This window comes from Hydractinia symbiolongicarpus, chromosome 3, assembly GCF_029227915.1.
Source record: "Hydractinia symbiolongicarpus strain clone_291-10 chromosome 3, HSymV2.1, whole genome shotgun sequence".
NCBI classification, from domain to species: Eukaryota; Metazoa; Cnidaria; class Hydrozoa; order Anthoathecata; family Hydractiniidae; genus Hydractinia; species Hydractinia symbiolongicarpus.
In genome coordinates, this window is record NC_079877.1 from 12821028 (window position 1) to 12848143 (window position 27116).

Consider the following 27116-nt stretch of genomic DNA (forward strand, 5'->3'; position numbering starts at 1 on the left):
TGTGGGACACCTATCCATACATCTATCAAAAGAGAGATATTGAAACAAGCAGTAGAGTTGAATAACTATCCATACACAAATAAAAACGATAATTTAGAAAAATACTTGTGTGTATCATATGTTTTTTTTGCTGTTCATAGGAAGCAGTGTAATGTGATTTTGAACTTTCAATATTTTTAAAACTAAAACCTTATGACAAAAATGATAAAAATGTATATGGACTTTTTTTGTTCGTAGCTGTTAGAAAAACTATTGGAGGGACATAGTTATTAATATAGTGTAACTAGCTAAATAAAATTGAGTTATGACTGTTATGGTTGCTACGAAGTTAAGTTATATTGTGCTGTCCTAGGCCCGTTCTTAAGGCTCTCTAGCCATTGAACGCTACGACTTTCTCATAATAACCGGTTGAAAATAGCTATTAGGTAATAATAGTATGAATAGAATTTGATTTAGCTAATATTGGGTATATTTTGACTCCTAAAAAGAAATAGTACTCTAGCATTTTTTTTTTTTGCAAAACAGTAAAATTTGTTGAGTTATTTCTAAAAGGTTTTAGTAATTCTAATAGACTAAGGCAGTTCACAAGATAGTTAGCGTATTGCTCTGAATAGACCCGTCATCATGCTATGTTATAAAAAAATTATATTTAATTAAACATTATATTTAATTAAAAAGTATATACAGTTGACTCTCTCCAATCCGAATCTCTATTATCCGAATCTTTAACTATAATCCGAACAAATTAAAAATCAGCGTCGATTTTCCTTAAGAAACTCTCATAATCTACTTTCTACTATCCGACTCTCTGTAATCTGAAAGAGAATTATCCCCCTTGAGATTCGGATTAGAGAGAGTCAACTGTACATACATTTCAATAAAATAATTTGTTATAATTTTTCTATACCGAAATATCGCCGCTTTATTAAAAGAAAAATGCTATTCAGTTGATGTCGACATAAGTATGATATATAAAGGTAGCAGAACTACTTTAGGATCCACTGACAGAGATGCAACAAGGTTAGATGAAAAGACTGATCGACTTCCTCGAACACATATGCATATAGACTTGATAAGCGCAAAACAAATGTTACGTCATATCCATGCTGAAAGTTTTAAAAAATGTTGTTTACGCTTTTCAGAAATCATTTCGGAAAGCCGAGTATAGAACTTTCGACACACGCGACCCATTCCGCCACACACGGATATCGCTAGTGGCGTTAAAGTTTCATGCTCTACTTGCAAAATAAGTTTATTGTAATTTTTCTTTTTTTCCTTTTTATTTACATCATATGCTTTTGGTAGCACACCTTCGCATCTAAAAATGCCATTTGACCAGTGTTCCAAAAGCCTCTTGTGCATACATAACTCTCGATTCCTGAGAAACATTCGCTGTCCACTGGCTCAATGGCTCACCAGGTAACTGTTGTAGACACGGTTCAATGCGTACATCATGACAAACCTCTTTTAGTTACATCCCTGTGACATTACGGATTTCATTGTCTAAGCGAAAGGAAGCCACATTATTTGCATGACAAAACATGATCAATTGTGAACTTGAAATTCGAATCTGAGCCCAGAAGCATAGCTTGTTAATTGTGTATCTCTCGTTCCTTGAAGGTAGTCAGTCAACTAGATACACTGCTTCCTGGTTGATATCGTTCAGTCTGATTTCCTGCTTACACATTTCACTTCTGACATGATCAAGAATGACACTAATCTTAGCAATTTATTTTGTTTGATTGTTTTTTCTTTTGTTTCAGTTCTGGATCTTCTTCATATTGTCGAGTCTGTTTTTTTATTTGTTTACCAAGATATTCAGTTATTTGTGATAAGTTTTAGAATATTCGTAAGACGACCAAGTTTAACCGGGAGTGACAGCAGTTGTCTCTCGTTATTGTTTACTTTAATACCTCCCGTCAGTGCTGGTATTAATTCGAATTAATAACTACGAGTACTTCTTCCAATAATTATATATGTGTGGTATGTTCGCATACAGTATGTTAATTTATGCTTGTAGCCAGCCACTGATAAAACAACTTTATGTCCCTTGCGACTCTGTTTTAGCAATTTTACTCAGCATCTTTAATTCATTAATCCAATCTTCTACCTTATCCAAAATATATCCACCTTTCAAGCTTCTTGAAACAATTACATTATTACCAATTACATGTTACAAACTGCGGTGTGATAAATTAGTTTCCTCAAAAAATTATTTTTTAACTAAATTTTACTTATTGGATTTGAATTTCACATGGCAACTACAATCATGTTCATAATAGTTTTGGAAAAACCACTTTCCCCCTCCCCCCACTCTTCAGTGTTGGTTGGAGGTCTTTTCCAGAGTCGCCGGCAGTATTTTGGGGCACAAATCAACACAAAATCAACACTGACTGTTGGGGGAGAGGGGGGAAACTCTGAAAAAAGCCTCAAAAGCCGTTTTTCCAATAATTTATGAACATGATTGTAGTTATAGCTCAGCAAAACCTGAATAACTGAACGTATATCCCGAGTAAATTAAAAAATTTACTTCTTTCATTTCTTTTCTTATAGTTACCTCTTTTTTTGAAACATTTGTTTGTAAAATTTTTTGAATTGATTTGCATTATTGTTTGTTGCAGTATGAAACTAATTACACACCATGTTGTTCTTCCATTTGAACTACCACCTTTTAAAGATGGATTGGATTCGAACCAATAACTTTCATGGTTTTACAACAATGGAAATATTTTTTAAATAACATAACACAGAAATACAAAAGGTCACACATAGTATCAGTATTTACACAAAACTAATTTTGTTACCAGAAAACTTCCTTGTCCCACTCTTCCAAGAATCATTTTCATCAAAGTTTTTTTTGGTTTTACCTGCATTAGAAATACAAAAAAAACAAAAAAAACAGTAAAGAAGCAAAAATTACCACCAAATTGATTAACATAAAAAGCAAAGTATAAATTAGAACAGAAAAATCCTGAGAAGAGTTGTGAACAAAAAACATTGCGCATCATCATTAAATTAAAACAACAGAAATTTATCTAGTTTTTAAAATCATTACACTGTAAAACTAATTCTACCACTCCACGATTGTTATAAATTAAAACAGGATGTAAAAGTTTCAGAAATTGCTTATTCAATTTTTCAGCATAAGTCGCAATAAAGCCTTGAGGTAGGAAATTAGCTGACTGAAGAGAGGGATATACTTCAACTTAGGGGTATTTCAACTGGCAATATTACCTGTACATATAACATGTCCCTCCTGAAAGTCAATATACTGAATAAAAATTTGACTACTTATTTGAATAATTATGGTACCAAGTTAGCAGTATCTCTACACTGTCTCAGTTTAACAAGTATTGTACAGATTTCAAACATGTCTAGCCTAGTTAAAGGGAAACTCCAGTAAAAATCACTTTTCTTTTTTTTGTTTGTTTTATACGTACTCAGAAAAGCATAAGAAATCAAAAAAAAACTTACTTTACTTGTTTTTCTTATTTAAAATTGTTGTACAAGCCTTCGCATATTCAATTTTTTTCTCATAAAAAACAGACAGGCGCGATTTTATTTCGGACCGGACCCACTTATAAATAATGACATCACATCGTGCAGAAAGTTTAAGCGAGCGCATGTTAAGACCTATAAATACAGCTTACATTAAATCGCTTTTTGTATGTAAATTACGTTTAAATCTTTAAAAAATGGTTAGTTGCTCTGTGTTTCTATATACCGATCGATCAGAGAAGTGTAAAGAAGTAAGTTTTCACAGAATCCCGTCTGTGAAAAAGAAAGAACTCAAAAACAGCTAAACAAAATACGTTGTGTAGGTGATCTACCAAGCGATCAAAGTTTTTATATTTGGTTGGCGCACTTCACAGATAGTTCTTTTAAAAGATATCTGCAGGAAATAAACTTCCATATTAAGATACTCTGCCACTTTGTAAAAATGCCATTTTAGCTAGTGAACGCGATTAAAGTTTCTCATTTCTTCTTATCTCAATATTTGTACTTATATCCACAGAACTCAACCAAATAACGTTTTGTACATTTTTATATTAAATAAGAGAACATTATACGAATTTCCAATACAAACACCGACAAAAAAGCTTTCTAGTTACACATGTATCTTTCGTAGCGCTCAAGTTTCTATTCTTTGTTTTTCAAAAAAGAAGCTTTTTTGATGGAAGGACATGCCAAGTATTTTCAGGAGGTAAATGTATCCATTTTCTTCAATCTTTGTAACTTTATAACGGCTGCATGTAATGCTGATAATGCAGTTTCTAAAACAGCTTTGTCAAAACAACCACTTGTAAGTCAGTAGCTTCTGCAACACATTTATGACCTACCATAATCATAAGATTGATTTTTATTTATACAATAATAATACCCCGTTTTACCAACTTATCTAGACCCGAACATATTTGATTTTATATCACGCATTTCAATGGTACTCCATCACAGAGAAAATTTCAACGTTACATAAAATTTGTTTACATTTGTGCGCAAAAAAAGCGCGTGCAGAGAAAAAATATTGCTGAACTGTAAAAAAAAAAAAATTGGCTTGTAAAGTATAAAAGATTTTTTAATGAAGCAAATGATAAGTTTTTTGACGAAAAGAATGTTAAAAAAAGTGTGGCTGCAGCTTTGTAAAGTCTTTCTCATGAAGAGAATTATCCGATTCTATGTTTTATATAACATTTTTTTTTAAATATTTTTTTTTCACTGGAGTGCTCCTTTAACTAAGTTTTCTTTGAGATATTAAAATTGAGTTTTTTATATAATAATTTTTCAGTGCAACCCGAATTAAAATCAACCAATATGCATAAAGCCAGCATGGCCACATCTAACATTAAAGAAGAAAAGATTTCCCAATAATGATCACGTGAGCAAAGAACAATAGAAGTTCTTGCCTTAAAGTATTGTCCAAATTTCTTTCATACAAGACAAAAAATATCTTCAGTTCAATTGTATTTCAAGTGGCAAAAAGTATTCCTACTACTAAAGTGAACACACAGCACTATTTGTCTTTCTTTAAAAAATAAGCTTACTCAAAATAATTAACAAAATTCAATCTAGCTCAGGCTACAGAAATATATTTATATGCTTAACTCAGATATCTTTGAATAGATGACGTACACTGTCTCTTTTTTTCAAAAATAAATATAAATGTGCCAGCTCTTTCAGAACATGCATTCAGTATGGAATTAGCTGCATTTCACGTTGGTGGAAATTATATTTAAAAAAATATTCTCTTTATATAAAAAAAATCAACCCTGGCCTACTTTTCCACCACATCAGATTTTAAAAACAAACGTTTTCCTCAAAAAATTATTTTTTAATCTTTTTATAAAATTATTATTCAGCAGATAATTGAAAAAAAAAAACACCAATTTAAACTTTTTAATAGGAAATTTCCACAGTTAATGTGTACTATTAATAGCATGGCTTTCCAATGAATGGCTGTAATAAGTATTATGACAATCAACAGCGTAAGTTATTGTTGCCAGAAATTGTATACTGGAAAGAATCAATTTTTATATGTAAATTATACCTATTATCATCATTTTCCTCAAAAAGTTATTTTTTGGTCTTATAACAGCAGATCACTGAGAATTTACGGAACTAAAAATCTTGTGGTAACATTTTTAAAATTAAAAATCTTGATTTTGTAAACATTAAATGCACAAATCCTAACAAATTATAAATTTTTTTAAAATAAATTGGAATGATCATCTGTTTTAAAACATCAATGCACATGCATCATGCCCACGAAAAAAAGAATTGTAAGGAGCAAAAGATTGAAATGGAATTGGAGTTTAAAAAAGAATGTCTTTTAGTAAGAAACACAATCGTTACGAGAAAATATAACCTGCTGTGAAAAGATAATCTGCGGCCATGTTGAGGGGCGGATTGACACGGGAAACGAAATAGTAGATGATTGCAGTGAATACAACATCGTACGACATAGCCCTCCCTTTGCCATGAATTCCTGCAGTATATATTTGCTATAGGTTACTTCTACCGACAAAACAATGTGTTAATATATTTAACACTTTTAAACCATTCAATAAGTGAATACTAAAAATTAAAAAATTGCATGCGCAAATTCTCCAATATAGATTCATGCGTGTTGTTTTTTTTCATGGAATTCCTGGTAAAATGTGCATATGTTATACAGTGATAGTCTTGATCTCTAGTTCTGATTCACTGGTGGGACTGTCAAGATTGAGGCCCTGGACGCCTCTTCAATTTTAATCTTTAATAGATCCCAGTATTGTCATACCATCAGTGAGTCAAACCTTTTAAGCCATCGAATTATTTTTATAGATATTTTCTGATACCTCAATATTTCAGCTTTCCTTTCAGGCTGCATCCTTTTCCATTTCTGAAAAGACAACCGATAGCCAATGATATATTGTTGTAATGTTGTGTATCGTAATAATTGAGATTTACTTTTTAAAATTTCAAAATATAGGTCTATACTTCAAGTTTAAGTATTTTCCAGGTTATTTGAAACCCTGGTTTGTGTAAAGGAGGAAATCTCGAGGTTACTTGTGGGGCCGTAGATTAGTGGTTATAGCTCTCGTACTCTGACCGGGGCTCGATTCCTCTTGATGGAGATTCAACATGGGTGAGTGAATCTGAATGTTACCATAGCCCCGGTTTAATTGGTTACCAGAAGTTCAGAAAAAAAGAAGTGAAGTTTATTCAAAAGAAATACCCAGCCCATTTATCTTTTATCATTCAGCACAGTGGGTGTTCTTTTTAACTTACTAATTACAGGCTTTTTATAAGTAGCTAGCTAAACATTGGCTTTATAGTAAAAATAAATATACAGCTAGTTTACCACCGAAAGCCTCAATACAAGCTGGAATTCAGAATTGACAGTTCTTTATGCATTTCAAGCCTTCAAAGAGTGGAAACACTTTGAACGATAGCTGGCATCCAAATTACATAAGGCGGACGTCACAAATATCTGGTGTTAGAGTCATTTGAGCACCAAAAATAGAGTCGGTCGGTAGATCGGCGAATGATAACTCAAAATTTTAAAAAATTTTATCCAACCATCCAGCCATTAACGCGCGCCATTAAATCGCCGATATTTAATGATAACTTTGGAACCTCCGGCAGTTTCCGCGTGAACACTTTTCACATTTTAAAGCGAAGCACAACAATCGCTGCAATCGCTGTGGAGAGACAACAAGCGTATAATATTTTTTGTCATTTTAGTTTTTCCGACTCAGTATATCAAAAATTTCGATCAAAAATTAGGGTCAGTCGGGTGACTCTAACAGCAAATATTTGTGACGTCCGCCTAATCATTAATAAACAAATACTTACCGGTTTTGATAACGTACTGTGAAATACAAAGCCTGGCTCAAAAGTACAGACCAAGCTTGTGAGGTCTGTGCCCCTGACAAATGGCTTTGTATTTTACAGGGCAGAATCAAAACCGGTCAGTAGCCATTTTATAGCTGAAATCTATTCTCATCTTTAAAACAACAATCAAATTTTGCACATGATTAGATGGAATACCAATACATGGAATCACAGTCCTGATATTTACTTGCGCACGCATCTAAGTGATTATGTAATGCCCGATGCGCACACAGAAATGGAGGTAAAAATGTAAACAAACTAATCAGAAAAGTTACCTCAATTTCTGCACGCGCAGGAAAAATAAGGCACTATAATTGAGTGTATGGCAAATTTTAATCCACAACTACTTAAATTAGAATGTACAGTTCAAATTTTAAAGGGAGAAGAAAACGTTCGAAATTTCGTTAAAAACGAACCAACCAAAAAGGGTATTTGTTTCAGTTATTTTAAACCGACTTAGCCTTCCAAACATTCCAAGTCAGCTCTTTGTCTGAATCAAATGTCTTTTCGCATGTTACGCAGAAGCAAATTGTATGTTCAGCAGTGGCTTTTACTTCTACTTTTTGCTCATGAGCAATCAGAGCTCTTACAGCCAACGTTCCATGTGATCCAGATGTTGGAAGCCCACGCTGGGAAAGGAAAAATTGAAGTTCAGCCATAGAAAGTTCTAAAAAATTCTGCAAACATTTAATATCTTCAACCGAAGCCATCAAGCTCACTTGATTTAACTTTTTAGCTTTTTTAATTAATTTTTTTCTGTAAAATATATAAGAATTGATTAAAAATTAACTTGTATAAACAGGAAAACCATGCCACCACATAAACTTCGCATCCCTGCTAGCAGCGGTGTTGTATTTTGTCATAGTGATTACCCAGAATGCTTTGCGCAACCGTGAAAGATCTATTACGTCTACCGTTAATGATCGATTAGGCCCCTGGGGGCTTATTTGTCAAAATGGGTTTTGGGGGACGGGGCTTATTCGGGAGGGGCGTGGCGGGGGGTTAAATGGGAGGGGACTTATAAAATTATGCAAAAGTCTTAGTGTGCTAAAAAATAAAAACAACAATTTTAATAAACACAACATATATTTCTAAAAGTATAATAAAAACAAACACTAATCGATCTCAATATCACTATTGCCTTCTTCGTCCTCGTCTACGATCGTCTCTAAGGGAGCCGCATCAATTATTTCCTCGGCATCTGGGATAAATGGGTTGTCTTCCGTCTCGTTTACCAGTTGTATTTGTTCATTGAGCATTGAGGGTATTTCGAACTCGTTGGGTGAGCGCAGAAGAACACAAGATGTGAAATTGAAAAGGAATATTTAGGCTGGTCTCCTAAATTTGCTTCTTTGTATGTGATATTATGATGAACACTGGCAAATCAACGTTTATGCCTTGTTTATCTGCCAACTACACTTGATTTACTGAGAAAAAGCTCTTTGTAGGATGTAAACAAATCCAAATTTAGTTTTGCTTCACCCAGTGAACGGCTATCATGAATTGCGTTTGAACATATAAACTACATTGAAAAGGCTTTATTTATTTTTTCCATGAAGACTTTTGTAGTGTTTTCGCAAATACTAAACACGGTAGAGCAATTTTAAAGTAACAATTTCTGCACTTGCAAATTATGAAGTATGGATGACATTACACACTGGTTGTTCACGTTCCAGCTCAAAGATAGAAATTTCGACTATTCTTTCATAAAACCGCAACTAGACATTCAACAATCAAGAGCAAAATTAATATCCCCAAAGTAACTTGTGAGGAATTGACGATTGATGTATGAATACAAAGCATAATAGTGAACACTCATGGTATTTAGGACATACATTGCTTGTAATGTATTCTCTAAGGCTCACACAAACGGATCATGTCTCGTTGGGTAAGCGCAGTAAAACACAGGATGTGAAATTGAAAATGAATATTTAGGCGTGTCTGCTAAATTTGTTTCTTTGTCTCTGATATTATGATGACCACTGGCGTATCGGCCATCATCCCTTGCTTATCTACCAACTACAAGTGATGTACTGATAAGAATCTCTTTGTGCGAAGATGTCACGATAATTTTTCGTTTGTATATAGTGCGAGACCATTATGAACGCCTCTTTACTACAGAGAAATACGCTCTACTACAGGCTACTACACTCTACTACAGAAAAATACGCTTTACTACAGAGAAATACATTCTACTACGCTCTACTACACGCTACTAATTTCCTATTTCTCTTTTTTTATTGTTTAAGTTTTATTCCATGACAGTTACTAAAACTAAGGTTCACAAATATAATTTTTAAAAAAAAATTCTTGATGATTTGAATTCTGATGGATTTCCATTTTCTCCTTAGAGAAATCCTTTGTCTTTATACCACCTGTTAATGTTGCTGATAATATCTTACATTCTTATATTACTTTCTTAATGACTAGTACTGTAAATAGTTTTAAAAAAAATAAAAAACAAGAATTTCCAAGAAAGACATATTTTCTTCAACCATTGTCTCATTATGATGTCATTACTTCCTGTGATGACATATCAACTTAAATATTTTGGCACTAATTAAGTCACAACATATTGATGCTTCTTTGTGCCAAGTTTTGTCACTTAAAACCAAACTGAACAAAAGTTACAGCCCGCAGGCACTTTATGCCCCCCCCCATACTTACAAGGGTCAAAAAAGCCCATACCAAATAGGGTTAACAAATAGTCGTTACCATAGTGATCAATTATTATGCAGAAGTATAAAATTTCTGTAAGAAACTTAAAAGCTCTTTCACAGTGTTAAATTTTTAAGAGAGTATCACTTACATTTTAAATCTCTTTTACAAAACTATAAAGGATGTGGGATGGAAAGCACGCTTAGCGTGGAGAGGAATGTTTGATCTAAAAAAGTTTTTTTTTTCTTCTTGAGAGAATGAGTAGAACGCAAGTTATGATCAGTATTCTGACAATTAGAGGTTAAAAATTGTGGAAAAAATTTTAATACTAAATAACTCCAAAAGTAAAAAACAATAAGAAAAAATTAAAAAAGCATTTTTAGATCAATGTCTTGTGATCACAAAAAAGCAAACAGCAAACTTCAGAAATTAGTAGTTTTGTAAAAGAGATTGCATTTGTAGGAGAGGGGTAATTTTTTTGTGTCTATTAAACCTTCAAATTTTATTTTTTCTTAATAAATATAGGTAATCATATAGGCTTTCTAAAAATATATACATTAATATATCAAAATAAAGTTTTGGTGAATTAAAAGCATTTTAAAATATCACATCTTTTTTGTATATTCATGCCTTAACCTTAAACTTACAGTTTATAAGTAATATGAATTGATAGAGTATAGAGATTATCATAAATCTGTGTATATAAAAAAGTAAACTCTTTTTAAAGTCTGGATTTCAGCTGCGAACATGCTTAATTTTTGGCAAAATCTCAGTCTCAATGTTCGTAAAAGCCAGGTCCTAATATATTTTGGTTTCTTTCATGAAATCTTGAAAATTAATCTTGCAGAATTGTTCAAATTGTTTATTTACAGAAAATAATCTCCATGGCATTCTTTTTTGTTTTTGACCCCACAAAAAAAACTCACATTGTTTTCATTTGTTAAAATTCGACATGACAAGCATTCCGTGGACAAAATTTTAGAGAAATTTTTTTTCTACTCAGTACGTCAGTAACCATAGTGTTATTTTTTTTTCAAGCAACAATTTTTAAATTGTTTTGTGAAGTGATCCTTTTAAGGAAAAATGTTTTTGACTGAGTGAAATCACTGGACGATTTCATTTGCCTGAAAAATACCAAGATGGTAACTCTCTAAATACAAAATTTAAGAATTAGGATATCATCCCTTTTGTGAACCTTATATTTTGGAATTTTTAACAATTTTTTTTACCAAATATAATCTATGATAGAGGCCTAAAATGTGACACAAATAAGCAAGAACATTCCAAGGAAAGTTTAAAGTCCAACATTCCCCACCAAATTAAATTAGTATACTAATTCTGAAATCACAAATGTGTAAAATGTGAGTTATGTAATCCTGGCTAATGTTTTTTTCACAGATGTTGTTTAAAAAAAAGGTACACTGGAGACACAGGATATATACCAGCAACATCACCAATTTTTGTAAACAGCTTCAAATTTTACGTTTGTTTGGAACAAGTCAACAAGCCAAATAGCTAGCTACCCATATCATTATATTCAAATCTAGCTAACACCTAGCTCATTTAACACCAAGAATAATACACAAAAGCATTAGAATGGCCCAGTGATGCATACTATTATCCCATATTATCACCAAATGGTTATAACAATCTGTATGACAAATTAACTTGGCAAATATGGCAAGTAAACAAACCATGTCTGCACTACTTCGCTGCAAACTTAAAATTCGCTCATAAGTAATCTCGTTTTCATGTTATTCAGTATTATATAATATATTATATAAGTAAACCAGTCGTGATTTGTTTTAGGCATGGTGTTTCAATGCAATAATATATTTGGCCTCATTTTGAGCTACGCAGACCCACACAGTGTGCCATCTTCCCAATTTCCCTCACATGGCTTGGGTTAACCCAGGGCTATGGTAACATTCACTCGCCCATGTTGAATCGCCGTCAAGAGGAATCGAACCCCGGTCTCTCGCACAGAGTACGGGAGCTATAACCACTAATCTATGGCGCCACAAAAACAAATCTTACAAATATATATACTTATGGGGACCCTTTTTCAAAAATTTACCAAATACTTACTTAAATTAATGAATTTCTTCAAGAAAAAGAAGAAAAGGGGAAATCTATGAATTTCAATAATATATACCTTAACCGTATTTATGCAGAGGCAGGTAAAATCAACCCACTAACAACTTAAAAAGATGCTGATTTCAAAAGGTCACCTAAATTTTCCTTAAATGTCCTGATTTTTCTTCTCAAATCATCTGAAAAAAATTTTAACATTTGGTTATTTTTTATAGTTTTTATATTGTTTATTTTGAATCACCACTATCAAAGCTCCTCAATTTTGTTAAAGGGGAACTCCAGTGAAAATCACTTTTTTCTTTTTCCTTTTATACGTACTCGAAAAAGCATAAGAAATAAAAAACAGCTTTCAGCTAAGTTTTCAGAGTTTTTTTTTAATAGAGTTTACCTAGCTAGGTACTAGCTAGCTAAACTATATTAAAGTATTATGTAACCTGCTAAAAAAAGGAACATATTTTTTAAAAATTGAAAGACGCTTATTACAGTTACCAAGATAATTTTTCTTGCATATTTTCTGGAACATAAATTAGAGTTCCGCTTTTGTTAGTCGCATAAATTAACGTGTTCGCATAATCTGGCGATATATTGGCGAAAATCACTCAATCATACCAGGGTATTTTTCGTTGTCTTCTCTCATATCAAAAAGACAAAAAAACCTGGGGACAAGGGTGCATATGTTTAATGCTCCACAATAACTCTTTTGAATATAAATAAACTTTAGAATTTGGTTTTTACATGTTATGAAAAAATTTCTCTTCTCAGCTAAAAAGTTTTTGGATATAGATTGCTCTACAACTAATAAAATAGCTTTGTTTTAATTTTTTATCCCAAGAGTATCCCAAGAGATCATGTTTCCCTTACTGATGTTTACTGTTGCACAGTGTCAAGTTAATTTTAAAGATAATAAAAACAACTTTAAGAACCATAAATATTTTTAGAGAAGGCAGCTATACACCTACTAAATATTTCCAAAGTTTAATGTTCAACATAAAAATAACTTTTCATAATTTTTTAATTTACCAGGGAAAACTATATATTTAAAACAAGGAAGATAAGTCAATTTAACAGCTCTTATTTAAATAAAAAACAAAATGACAAACAAAAATTTTATGCCAATGAACAGGAATCGAAATAACTACCAGTCATCGGTCATGACCAACCAGAACTTGAGTTATGACTGACCATCTTTTCTCATTCTTACCCTGGTGATCAGTCAGTAATTGTTATTCTTTCTAAGTTATAATTTTCAGGTTTCTGGGAATAAAATGAAGTGAAGCACACCCAACAAATACTTTCTTTGGAGTGCGAGTTTGTTCCATACTCGATCAATCTCCACCATTTTTCGAAATTTACTGTTAATATTTTTTTTCAATCACACAAATTATTACTTTCAGGATATAACTTTTATTTGTATTAGTTTATTAGTTTGTTTATCCTGTTCGCAGGGCACAATTTTTTTTTCCCACCATGTGTTATTAATCACACCAGTGAACTGAATTGTATGGATAACATGTTAAGCTCCCTTATACTGTCGATTACACACCTGCCTTTCAAATTTCTTATTTTGATCCCTGATTAGTCCAAGGTTTTTTAGTAAAATAAACCATTCATTTCAGCAAGAAGATCCAAGTTCTAACAGCCATTACAACTGGCAAAGCAAGTAAAAAAAAAAAATGAAAAATTAAAAAAAATCACTTCTACCTCGTACAGGTTGCTTTTATAACACCCAGATGAAATAAAATCAATAAATAAACTATTTTAAATTTAGTTCATTTTAGCTTTTCAAGTTGGACTTATGGATCATCATGTCTCTCAATATAAGGAATTGACACGAATTGAGTCTTTCCTGTATCGAAATTAAACTGATCTTGGAAGATTTTTTTTTTTTTTATTTGCTTACTTAAGACAATTTTTGTTAATTTAGCTTGAATTTAAACAATATTGCGAGACGAAACCAGACAATATCAGAAAGATAAAGTACAACAAGAAGAAATGATTGTTCTGAGCCTACTAATTTAATTTTCCAAAAGAATAAATATTTTGAATAGTGTTTTTAGTTTCCTCCTAAATTGTGTGGATGTAAAACAAAAACAATAATTTTCGTTATCATATCTGTTACATAAAACGCTCAAATTAATGACTTTTACTAACAATTAAAAACTCCTTTTAACAAACAGGTTGTTAAAAATTACTTATCTATACTCTATCAACCTAGGTGGGATATGATGCTCAAATAAGTATTGCCAGCCTTGTTCTTAGGGGTTCTCATACATAATAAGAGAAAACTAACAATCCGCGGGGGCAAGGTCACTTAAGTTACTCAGATATGGATTTAGCTGATGAAACTTTTGAACTTAAGGTGGCAGTCAGAATTTCTTTTGTACATAATTAGTTACATAAAATTGTTTTCACACTATATATTCATATATTTCTGTTATAACACACTTGTCACGATTTTATAGCTATATTACTATTATCTTTCACCAAAATACCTTAACAATTCCTCTTTAAATTAAAACTTATAATAATTAATTTAATCTAAGGCCAGGATACACCTGTATAATATCATTAAATATATTTTACAATAAATTTATAATTTTTCTACAATATACTTATAATTTCTTGTATTGTGATACTTTCATACCATCGTTGCCACAACAACGCTAGCAGATAATAGATATATCGTCACACAAACAAAAAGGCATTCAAAACCATATTACCAACAATATTATTAAAATCAAATTGGTTTGATTTTATTTAAATATTATAGCCATGCTGCAAATTATGAGGTTATGACACACATACCAGGTGTTGACATTATACATATTAAAACTACATATTAAACCTATATTATAAGAAATTATATATTTCAGTGATATCATACAAGTGTATCAGGCCCTTTAGTCTGCGTGCTTGCAAATTATACAGAAAGGAACGAGTAATTATTAAAAAGAAACGTTAATAACAAAAACAGTGCAGTATGTAGAAATTTAGGCGATCTTCATTATGCTACACTGCACAAGCTTTAACTTTTGATAGTATTTTTGTTTTACTTTAAAAATTTTATTCAGACAAAATGTTTTTTTAGAGTTTTTAGTTTCAATAATGGCAAATAGTTCAATTAGTATTATTAACCTGAGTAAAGTTGCATTAAACTTTGTTTTCATCACATCGAAACAAAGAAAATAAGAAACAACATTTTACTACTAAATGACTCGCTTGAAACAAACATATTTTTTGTGAAAACAACTTTAATCAGTATACTGTATTTAACTTCTTACGTTGTATGTTCAGAAAAACTGGTTAAGAACCTCTGAAATAAAAATTACATTTTGTATATTTTCTTACAGCATGTTATGCTATAAAAATAAACTTATTTCATTTTTGCAACATTTTTTTGGCTATCGGAGACAAGAAAGTTAATACTGAGAGAGTCCCTAGCTGTAACGCTAAGTTCTCGTGTTTGGGGTTCAAAAGTTTAGTAGTCCCCCACTTGTCTCCAACATGAAAAATAAAAACGCAGGAAAAAGCTCCCAGGTCACAAAAAATACAAATTCTCGTTGAAAAACAAGGATTTTTTACATAGAAATTTCTGGTGACTCATCAATTTTGGTTTCAAGTTAAAATCATTTTATTATGTATTGAGGCCTATATTTTTAGGAAATGTAAACAGGCATAAATAATACACTGAGTAAATAAATAAATGTGGACAGCTAAAAAAGGGTTATTGCCACCTTAACAAAACACAAAAACATGTTTTAGCTACCCCTTTTTTATCAGAGAAAAATATTATATTTATATAAAATAAAAGCTATAAAAGTAATACACAAAAACAGGCCTATCAATAAGAAAATAACAGCAGAGCAATAAATAGCTCCCTCAAGGTCACAGTCTTTTTATTTATTTTATTTTATCTTTTTTTATATATTTTGGTTCTTTTTTTCTGTAAATAATAAAAAAGGGAACATTGATTTCCATGTAAGATGAATTGATATTGTTCAGCCAGAAAAAATTTTTGGAATTGGGGGAGCAATTAATGGCTCAGCTAGTTTCTCATTTCAGAATTATGCGAATTATTGATAGGCCTGCAAAAAGTTGGTAAATGCACATTAAAGTTTAACGTAGGAAAAGTGCCATTTTATTAAATATATTTTAGTGTTTTCTGCAGTGATATAATTTATCCACGTTTGTGGTGACAAACGTAAAAAATGGTAATTGATTTTCCGCCAAAAGTTTGTTTGTGCATTGCTTTAGGAGGTAACTTAGCTAGATAGATAGATAGATGTGCATATTTTACATGGCTAGCCTCACAAATATCGAGGGATATACCCTGTCTATTATTTCCAGGAGGGGCCATGGCTTAGATGGAGAGTCCTAGAGTATTTAATGCTCATTTTGAGCTACGCAGACCCAATTAGTAGGGCCCACGCTCTACTAGACAACTCCCGCAACATCTGACGGCCCACACAGTGTGCCATCTCCCCAATTTCCCTCACATGGCTTGGGTTAACCCGGGGCTATGGTAACATTCACTCGCCCATGTTGAATCGCCGTCAAGAGGAATCGAACCCCGGTCTCCCGCACAGAGTACGAAAGCTATAACCACTAATCTACGGCTATACTCTGGAAAATCAATAGAATTCTTGTTACATGTCTTTGGGTTCTTTCAGCTCATGCAGTCACACAAAGTTATAGGGACTTCTTATTTGTAAATTCACCAAGCCATAAAATTACCAATGGTATATGTTTTGAAAACACGCTGTTTTGTATAAACTCAAAATAATTCCCAACCTACATCTCTAAAATGTGCACTTGTAAAAGTACCTTGACAGATGTGAATATGTGGAGACAGACAATCAAAGCACAAATATAAAAAAGGCAGTGTAAGGCTTCCATAATAAATTTCCTTGAAAGATTTTTTAGGTCTTAGTATGATTTACCACGTAATTACTTTCCTGTTTTAAATAGAACAAGAAACAGTATAGACAACACTACAATTATACTGTTAATTCTGTGGTAAGGCAACTGCAACTTAGTTAATTGTTCTATGGGCCTGACCGACCAATGAAAACAAAAAAATAATAAAAAACAAAAAGGAAAAAAAAAATTTTTTTCCTTCCCATTTTGTGAAAATATAATGAGTATAGAACATAATCAATGTTATTTTTTGTTAGTTGAATGTTAATTTACAATGATTTGCTGAAGGACCGTAAGCTACTATCAACTTTGCCGTAGAACAACTAATTAAGTTGAGTCATCCAACAGTAATGTATGTTTGTCCTTTTATTTAACAGATAAGTTTTTACAGAAAAATTAACACGTCTTACAATTGAAAAAGGGTTAAGAAAAATTGTTTTAGGATCTCTTGGCCACTGAGACATTCATCATAGAGGTAAAAAATCTTTGGGACGAAGTTGAAAAAAGACATGGGAAGCCTGAAAAATATTTGTTTGGGAAGCATGCAAAATATATGCATAATCAGTACAATTTTGTCTAAAACTTGCAAGGAATAAATATCAGTATTATTCATTAGTATTGAAGTCTCAATAATAAAAACAAAAAAAAAAGAACTCAGTTTAAAAGTCAGTAGTGATCAGAATTAATTAAAAGCAATTGCCTGAAGACACTAGTAAAAACATGAGAAAAAAATAGGAGTCATTGTGCTATCGTGATTAAACAAAAGAATTTAGAAAACAACTGTTTCGACTTTAATATTTTAGACAGCTCTTGGTTTTAAATTAACTTAATATAATTATATATAGTGGATAATAAAAAACGATTTTGAATCACCTCACATCCCTGCGTCAAAAAAGATAATAATTAAGTAGTAATTTTTGTCGTTCACTCATTCATTGAAAAAACATAGAAAAGACATGACTGTATTTTTTTTGCCATTGTCATTGCAAATTACACAGACCTTGGATGGCACATCTCTGTGAGCAGTAGTTGAAATTATGGGTCCATCATGGGTATGAACTATTTTTCTCTCCAGGTTATATACATTATTTAGTTTAGTCATTTAAACCCTTTTTTACCGTTCTATTTCATGGTCCTGCTATGTGACTTTACCAAAACCAATAAAATGATTTTTAGTTGTATATAATTTTTATTTGTATTTTTTCTCACCCGTCCTTATTTGGTAAAGCCCATGCCTATAAAACTGCATGTTAGTAAATGTATTAGTAAATAGATGGATTTTGTCATCATTTGTTTACTTTTCAGCAGTAAGCTTTTTGCCTCTGGCATTTGCGTTGAAGGAAGAAAGATGCTAGGATTTGGTGAAGAGAGGTTTTTCCTGTGGATTTCTTCCCATAAAAAAATGAGGTTTAAACTTTTATTAACTGAAAGTTCAATAGTTGAGATTATTACAACATTCACCTGATTTGTTAACATGTCATTAAATAAATCCACAAAGGTAAGGTTGTGCATGTCAGCTACTCTTTTGCATACATCCACGTATTTTGGGAGATTGGAATTAAAATTTGCACATGGTTTATCTACAATATAAAATAAAAACATTATCATCATCATCATCATCATCATTCTTGGCTTAACGTCCGTTTTCCATGCTAGCATGGGTTGGACAGGGTATATTAATGACCCTCTTCCAATCTGATCTAGACTGTGTTAGATCTAAACTCAACTTCCTCTGTATCAAGTCTATCCTTATAACCTCCTGCAATATTATTATATTACCAATTAAAAAAGAAAAAGCTTTACATATTCACACATTTCAGCCCTCTAAATTAGTCGTTTGAGTCAGCACTTTGCCAAGGTGAGAAAATGAAGTGTTAACAGTTTTAAATATCATCGGCAAAACTTGGGAATATCTATATTATAATACCTGTATACATCTGTCTGTCACGCAAAATGGTAGCTTAGCTGCACAATAGCGAGAAGCACGCAATGGGGTATAAAAAGGACGGACGAATCCGTGGATTTTCCACTGGCTAACGACTAGTTTTCATGTAATTAAGCGAATTAAATAGATTGTTACAAAAACTTTTAACATTATCTAAAAAAAGAATAAAATCTTTTATCTTTATTATAAAGTGATTGCGTTTATCATTCAAGGTTCCTAGTGTTGTGAGCCGCAACTTGAAAAACTAATTAACATGACAGACAATTTAATGAACTTTAGTAGGCTATTCGGTCTAGAAGTATCACAACAAAATTGAGAAAAAAGTACTTCTTTAAAGAATTGTCAGCTAGAAGCTTCTGATGATATCTGTGGGTGGACGAAAGGACCAGCTAGACATAGACAGACCTGGTGGTGGAATAATGAGGTTGACCAGTGTATAAAAGAAAAGAGGAAATTTTGGAAAGAGTGGAAGTCAGGTGGTAAAAAAAATATTTACTTAGAAGCTAAGCGTCGTGCTCGTACAGCAGTGTATAAGGCAAAATCAGAAGCAGAGAGAAACAGATTTGCAGATGTGTTAGGAAGGGAAGACCAACGCAATGAGGTATTCAAGATAGCAAACCAAATGAAGAAGACTAATCAAGATGTTGTAGGTGAGAAGTGTATACGTAATGATGAAGGTATTTTGGCTAGCACAGAGGAGGAGAAAAGGGTAGTTTGGAAGAATTATTATCAGAGGTTGCTTAACACTGAGTTTGATTGGGATGAGAATAATTTGTTTGATGATGATGTTGTAAAAGGGCCAGCTATGCAGATCAAGACAGAATGGGTAGTGGAGGCTATTAGGAAATTGAAGATTGACAAGGCTGCGGGAGTATCAGGTATTGTTGCAGAGATAGTAAAAGCATCTGGATATTTTAGAGTTGAGCTTATTACAAGTCTTGCTAATCAGATTGCAAAGGATGGTGCTATTCCGAGTGGGTGGCAGTCGAGAGTAATAGTGAATTGTTTCAAGGGTGATGCATTAGAAAGAGGTAACTATAGAGGTTTAAAGTTGCTTGATCAAGTAATGAAAGTTATTGAAAGAGTGATTGATAAGTTACTTAGAGAAAGAATTGATATAGATAAAATGCAATTTGGTTTTGTTCTAGGGTGTGGCACTACAGATGCAATACTTTTAATCAGACAGCTTCAGGAAATGTATTTAAGAAAGAGAAAGAATCTCTATTTTGCCTTTGTGGATTTAGAGAAAGCTTTTGATAGAGTGCCACGTAAAGTTATTTGGTGGGCTATGAGAAAATTAGGTGTGGATGAGTGGCTAGTTACGATGGTACAGTCTATGTACAGCAATACTAGAAGTCATGTTAGGATAATGATTCACTTAGTGATGAACTTAGTGTAAATGTTGGTGTACATCAGGGTTCTGTACTTAGTCCTTTGAGTGGAACAGCCTCAACATAGTAAAGGATTTGAGGCTATTGCTAACCCTAATTTTAAGGATTGCAGCATGTCCAATAAAATTTAAAACTTTTATTACAAAATTTTAGGAAAAGTGGTTCTGGTCAACATTATATAAAATTTTTAACTCACTTTTTTTATCCCATAGCCATTTCCCCCATGCAACATCGTCAACAGGTGGTGGACTCATCAAAACAATGTTTTTTACATTATTCTCCTTCAGAGCCTTTACAATATTCTGTATATTTTGCTCAAACTTTTTAATAGGAACATGACGATTGTCAAGTTTTTCATCAACAGAGTCATTTGATCCAAGAAGTATCACGGCTGTCTCGATAGTTCCTTTTGGCTGATTATCATTCTGAAGGAGTTCAGGAATCATTAAATTTAAATGATCAGATGTATAACCACTAAAACCACGTGCTACAACATCACAAATTCTAATAAAAAGAAATCAAAAGATATTTAAGTAGATATTGTATGTCTTTTAAAAAGATTAAATCTACTTGGGTCGAGAACCTTAAGTATTGCATATTGCATCCACTTGTATATAAGATATAAATACAAATAGAAAGAAGTATAGAACATGAGTCCCATTTGTCCAATAGAACTACTGAAACATCTAATTTATTTTTTAAGCTGCTATACAATTTTAATTTTATAAAATACCAATTTACTAGAAATTCATTATTAATTCAAAATGTAAAAAACTTTTGGAACTTAAAAAAAGATTTGTCTTCTCCTAATTGATTGGTTTTTTTTTTAACACTTTTTATAACAAAATTAGCGAAAAAGTCATGTATTACATTAATGACAAAAATTATTCAGAGCTTTAATCACACTTTCTTTTTTGTGTTTCCTAGCATAAGTTGGTGGTTTGGGATATTATCTTGAAGAGTGTTGAAAAAGCCAAGGGAAAGTACAGGCCCCGTTGTCTGGAAGCTAAAGGAAGAGATTGTAGCAAGACAATTTAGTGCAAAAGTTCAGCAGTTAACCCACAATGGTCAGTGTGATAGTGACAATGTTGAAAGTACTTGGACTACTTTGAAGAATTGTCAGCTAGAAGCTTCTAATGATATCTGTGGGTGGATGAAAGAACCACTAAACATAGACAGACCTGGTGGTGGAATAACGAGGTTGACCAGTGTATAAAAGAAAAGAGGAAATTTTGGAAAGAGTGGAAGTCAGTTTAATTGGCTGTATTTTTGCATCCAATTTGTATAAGGGTAACAGAGGTTTTTTTATTTTTTTAGTGTTTTTACTGTCTATTTTTACTCTAATGTTAAATCGGAGCAATTAAAAATTTCAATGGTTATGATGTCATAGTTGCTTTAGGTTTCCCATAATATACTCATGGTATATAAACAAAATTAAGACCAGCATGTTAGCAGGTGAATGGAAACTTTGATTTGTTGACCCTGAGCATGTTTATACATAATAAATTGTTAATATAACAATAGAAAGACAAAAAGACAAAGCATATTCAGTTTTCATATGATTTGCATGAGAAATGCTAAATGATTTTTCGTTGAAACTTCACGTAACTCCAGATATAGCTTTTTAAATATTTATTTTTCTTGTCACTCGACTGCCATCTTGGTTATCTTCAACCTTCTTTGTCATTAAATATTTTTCATTCTAGCTCCAGTCTTTTTAGTGGCATGTGACCTTGTTATGTATTATTTCAGTAGCGCTTTTTTAATTATTACTGACTGTAAAGCCAGAACATATATCTTCGTGCGGCAAAGTGAAACGAAAGCTCTCAACGAGGTAAAAAAATATTTACTTAGAAGCTAAGCGTCGTGCTCGTACAGCAGTGTATAAGGCAAAATCAGAAGCAGAGAGAAACAGATTTGCAGATGTGTTAAGAAGGGAAGACCAATGCAATGAGGTATTCAAGATAGCAAACCAAATGAAGAAGACTAATCAAGATGTTGTAGGTGAGAAGTGTATATGTAATGATGAAGGTATTTTGGCTAGCACAGAGGAGGAGAAAAGGGTAGCTTGGAAGAATTATTATCAGAGGTTGCTTAACACTGAGTTTGATTGGGATGAGAATAATTTGTCTGATGATGATGTTGTAAAAGGGCCAGCTATGCAGATCAAGACAGAATGGGTAGTGGAGGCTATTAGGAAATTGAAGATTGACAAGGCTGCGGGAGTATCAGGTATTGTTGCAGAGATAGTAAAAGCATCTGGATTTATTGGAGTTGAGCTTATTACAAGTCTTGCTAATCAGATTGCAAAGGATGGTGCTATTCCAAGTGGGTGGCAGTCGAGAGTAATAGTGAATTGTTTCAAGGGCAAGGGTGATGCATTAGAAAGAGGTAACTATAGAGGTTTAAAGTTGCTTGATCAAGTAATGAAAGTTATTGAAAGAGTGATTGATAAGTTACTTAGAGAAAGAATTGATATAGATAAGATGCAATTTAGTTTTGTTCTAGGGTGTGGCACTACAGATGCAATACTTTTAATCAGACAGCTTCAGGAAATGTATTTAAGAAAGAGAAAGAATCTCTATTTTGCCTTTGTGGATTTAGAGAAAGCTTTTGATAGAGTGCCACGTAAAGTTATTTGGTGGGCTCTGAGAAAATTAGGTGTGGATGAGTGGCTAGTTACGATGGTACAGTCTATGTACAGCAATCCTAGAAGTCATGTTAGGATAATGATTCACTTAGTGATGAACTTAGTGTAAATGTTGGTGTACATCAGGGTTCTGTACTTAGTCCTTTGAGTGGAACAGCATGCAAGCATGGAAAACGGACGTTAAGCTGAGAATGACAATGACGATGACGATGACGATGACGATGACGATGATGATGATGATGATAAGTGTTAAATGCACTTTCCTCAAAAAAATACTTTGTGTAAACTTCGAAAAATGTTGGGCTGTTAAATGTTACTCACCTAATATATTCATTAGCCAGCATCCCCAGGAAACCTCCACATGAATATCCTTGCTAAAAGTAATTATTTGTCAAAAAATTATCAAAAAGCTGTTATTTCTAACTATTCTTGATCCATACTCTCACATAATGCCCATACACATATAAATTAAAGTGTCTTCAATTTAATTGGCTGTATTTTTGCATCCAATTTGTATAAGGTTAACAGAGGTTTTTTATTTTTTTAGTGTTTTTACCGTCTATTTTTACTCTAATGTTAAATCGGAGCAATTAAAAATTTCAATGGTTATGATGTCATAGTTGCTTTAGGTTTCCCATAATATACTCATGGTATGTAAACAAAATTAAGACCAGCATGCTAGCAGGTGAATGGAAACTTTGATTTGTTGACCCTGAGGCATGTTTATACATAATAAATTGTTAATATAACAATAGAAAGACAAAAAGACAAAGCATATTCAGTTTCCATATGATTTGCATGAGAAATGCTAAATGATTTTTCGTTGAAACTTCACGTAACTCCAGATATAGCTTTTTAAATATTTATTTTTCTTGTCACTCGACTGCCATCTTGGTTATCTTCGACCTTCTTTGTCATTAAATATTTTTCATTCTAGCTTCAGTCTTTTTAGTGGCATGTATTATTTATGTATTATTTCAGTAGCGCTTTATTTTGGAAGGCAAATAAAATATCAAGGTGTGACTATAAGCCCATAAAAATTCATGGAAAAAGTTGAAGAGGGAAGGGAAAGGGGGCTGCATCACTCTTCCCCCTCCAGCACGAATAGGATTGAGGGCGGTTACAACCTCTGTAATTTGAGACAGCACTCAGCATTTGCCAAGGTAATTACTAAAATAATTTCAAAACATGTACCTTCGCGTTAGCAATTATTTGAGGTGGTAAAATCGCACATGAAAGTCGCTAGGCCTTGTTGATCAGACATGTAAAAAATAGCCCAACGAAAAAAAGTATTTGTTCTTCCAGAGCATAGTTTAGTTGCCTCTTACAGCAACCTTGTCCCAAAGGATTGTTAAGAACAAGGTTGGAAATACTCCCTTGAGCATCATACCCGCCTAGGTTGACAGGTTATAGTTCAGCAAATTTTACAACCTGTTTGTTGAAATAAATTCTTTTAAATTTGAAATAAAAGAAATCATGCACACACCTGCTTTTAATATTATTTTTTTGTTTTATTGCTTAGAAAGCTAGTACATCATGTTGAAATATTTTTTTACAAAAACAAATCATTCGTACAGAGATCGATTGGAAAGTATGAATTTATGTAAAGTATGAAAGTATGAAAAAAATTTTTAACTTTTTTGCGACAGTATATTATTTGTTTTTGGCTATGAAAGTCATTAATAATAGCAAGTCATTAATAAGGTCATGTGCTACCAGAAAGGACTAGAGCTAGCCTGAAATTTTTACCGAACAAGAAGATCGAAGCAGCCATCAAGGCGGCAAGAAAAACAAATATTTAAAAAACGATATCTGGGGTTACATGAACTTTTAATAAAAAGTAAATATGTCATTGGGAATTTCTTATGAAAATCTTTCAGGAAGTCCAACTTGTAAAAGTACCTTAGGATCCCTTTAAAACGACACTACCGATACACATATATTATGTCGAAAAATGAACTTTGTGTTAAAAATGGAAATTTTTAAATGCTTGTATTTTGCTCAATCTAAATTATTTTTTTGTTTAAAATTTTTAAAATTTAATGCACAAAATTCCCTATCCCAACTGGTGTAACTAAAGGTGATGATTTTTTTGGAGTTTTGAGTTACTATAAATTTGCAAGACTTTCTGCCATTATTCTTTCTCAGTATGAATAATCTTGCCACAACATGGGTCTCAGTTTTGCCAAAAATGTAAGAACATGCTATGGCAAATCAAAGATGGTATTCTTATAAAAATATCAAAACTACAACAAGGGTGCTCTTTAAAGGGAGCAGTGGTTTGGAAAGAAACAAGTATTCATATAATCTGGGAAAGTATACAGGATAAAATGAAACAGTTGTCATGCAAGCCTGTCTAATGAATAAATGATACTGACAGTAGTTCTGGACAAGTTTTATTGAGATTGTTAGTGAATGAAATTAGTTTTTATAGATGTTATAGTTAGTTTGATGTTTATATATTTATCCCATGGTAAAAATACTGAACATAAATGAAAAAATATAATTACATACAAGAGAAAAACAGAAAGATAATTTAAACCACCTGTGTTTGAAGTTGTGAAGGTAGTCCTTAAAAATTTCCGAAGTATATATATATATCAATGTTTTTTAAAAAAGTCAACAAAACTAAAAAAAACACATTTGATTCAAAAATAGACATACTAAATTCCCTTAAAATGTGTTTTTGTATACGTAAATTTTAATGTAAATACAGCTGACAGCCCCCAAAAAGATGTTACATTAGATTATATGATTTTGGCTTTAACGATTGCGTGGCAGCCAAAAAGATGCGGGTGCTAGGTAAAGTGAGATCCTTTTTATTCCGTTTCTTCGCAACGAAAGTATTATTACCACTTTATAGGAATATATGCCAATCAGAAGTTATCTGTCTACACTCAATAATAGTTTAAAGCTTCAAAAATGTTTCCATAGAAAGAAATGGCCTGGAAAAGACCTTTCTTTAGCAAGCTTCTTCATCTTTCTGCATGCCATGCAGCTGTTAGAGTCAGAAGGGCTTACCGCGGAAAATATAAACATTAAAAAAGTTCAATATTTACGTAATTTACAGGTGCACTATAACAATACAGAATAGCAATATTCATGTAAGATTATGGAGTCTGACACACTGTGCCCTGTCTCATGAACAAGAATCAAGTTAATAGAGAGCCTTAAGCTAACCAAAATAATAAAGCTAAAAAAAATTTTCTTGAAATTTCTAGAACAATCTTGGGAAATAATTCAATACACCTTTACAATAATTTGGGAAAACTAACACTCCATTGCAGAATATTTTGCGATCGGGAAGGAGGTAAACATCAAACTTTTATAAGAGTTTATTAAGGAGAAAACAAGTTTTTTCGTGATAACTTTTCTTGCCGCATTTTGTTTTTAATGAAAAGTACACATAAGTTGTATCTTATTATTATTAATGTTTCCTGAAAATCTGAAAGAAATTGATTCAACGGAAGTATATATTGTAAAACGATGGAGAGCCGTAGGAACGCATGTACAATTGAATTAATGTATATAACGGTGCTTCCTATTATGCTCACCTTGTGCAAGAAAAGTATTAAGATAGATATGCATATTTAACATAGACAAAGCAGAAAAGCATAACTGAAGAGATTTTAACAATAAAGGTCCTCAAAAATAATAAGTAAGTAGTAAGTACGTGGTAAGAGTTTATATTTCTCGTTGTTGATCAGTTAATACACTAGCTAAGTTAAAAATAAAGTTAAAAATATAAGTACATGAGCATCTTCAAAACAAAACAAAAAGATAAAAACCGACAAAAATAATACAACCTGTGTGTTGGAATCGCCAATAAAGTAAAGCTTAGGATACATCCATTTGCCTTGTCCCTCTGTTCCTTGCTTTTCGGCTGCCATTTTGTTTTTTCCGCATGTTCTGAGAAATATATCGAATCCTATTTGGGATTGTTTCGCACAAGGTTGATTGGATGTACGAGGTTGGTCAGTCGAGGTCTATCTATCTATCTATCTATCTACGAAGACAGGCAACATTGTACGAAGTTGCCCTTAATGCTATAAATGAAGTATAAAAGTGAACATTTTTTGCACACTGT

The 27116-nt window shown here is 32.3% G+C and overlaps 1 protein-coding gene across 1 annotated transcript; it reads right to left on the bottom strand.

Annotated features, from left to right (window-relative positions):
• Positions 1–1742: 1742 nt before the first annotated feature.
• On the bottom strand, positions 1743–26992 carry LOC130635794 (isoamyl acetate-hydrolyzing esterase 1 homolog). The gene is made up of 5 exons (XM_057445268.1): positions 26836–26992; positions 23351–23403; positions 20576–20883; positions 18505–18623; positions 1743–6379 (listed from the first exon to the last, which is right to left on the bottom strand). The coding sequence occupies exons 1-5, from the start codon at positions 26917–26919 to the stop codon at positions 6272–6274; spliced, it is 672 nt and encodes a 223-aa protein (XP_057301251.1). The 5' UTR covers positions 26920–26992; the 3' UTR covers positions 1743–6271.
• Positions 26993–27116: the final 124 nt, after the last annotated feature.

What these genes read in the sequence shown, in the direction of transcription:
- LOC130635794 (XM_057445268.1), bottom strand. Translation starts at nt 26,919, where the DNA reads ATGGCAGCCGAAAAGCAAGGAACAGAGGGACAAGGCAAATGGATGTAT. An exon ending in TTGGCGATTCCAACACACAG is followed by an intron (nt 23,404 to 26,835) that starts GTTGTATTATTT and finishes AATTACTTTTAG; the next exon opens with CAAGGATATTCATGTGGAGG. An exon ending in ATGACATGTTAACAAATCAG is followed by an intron (nt 6,380 to 18,504) that starts GTGAATGTTGTA and finishes TTGTCTTTTCAG; the next exon opens with AAATGGAAAAGGATGCAGCC.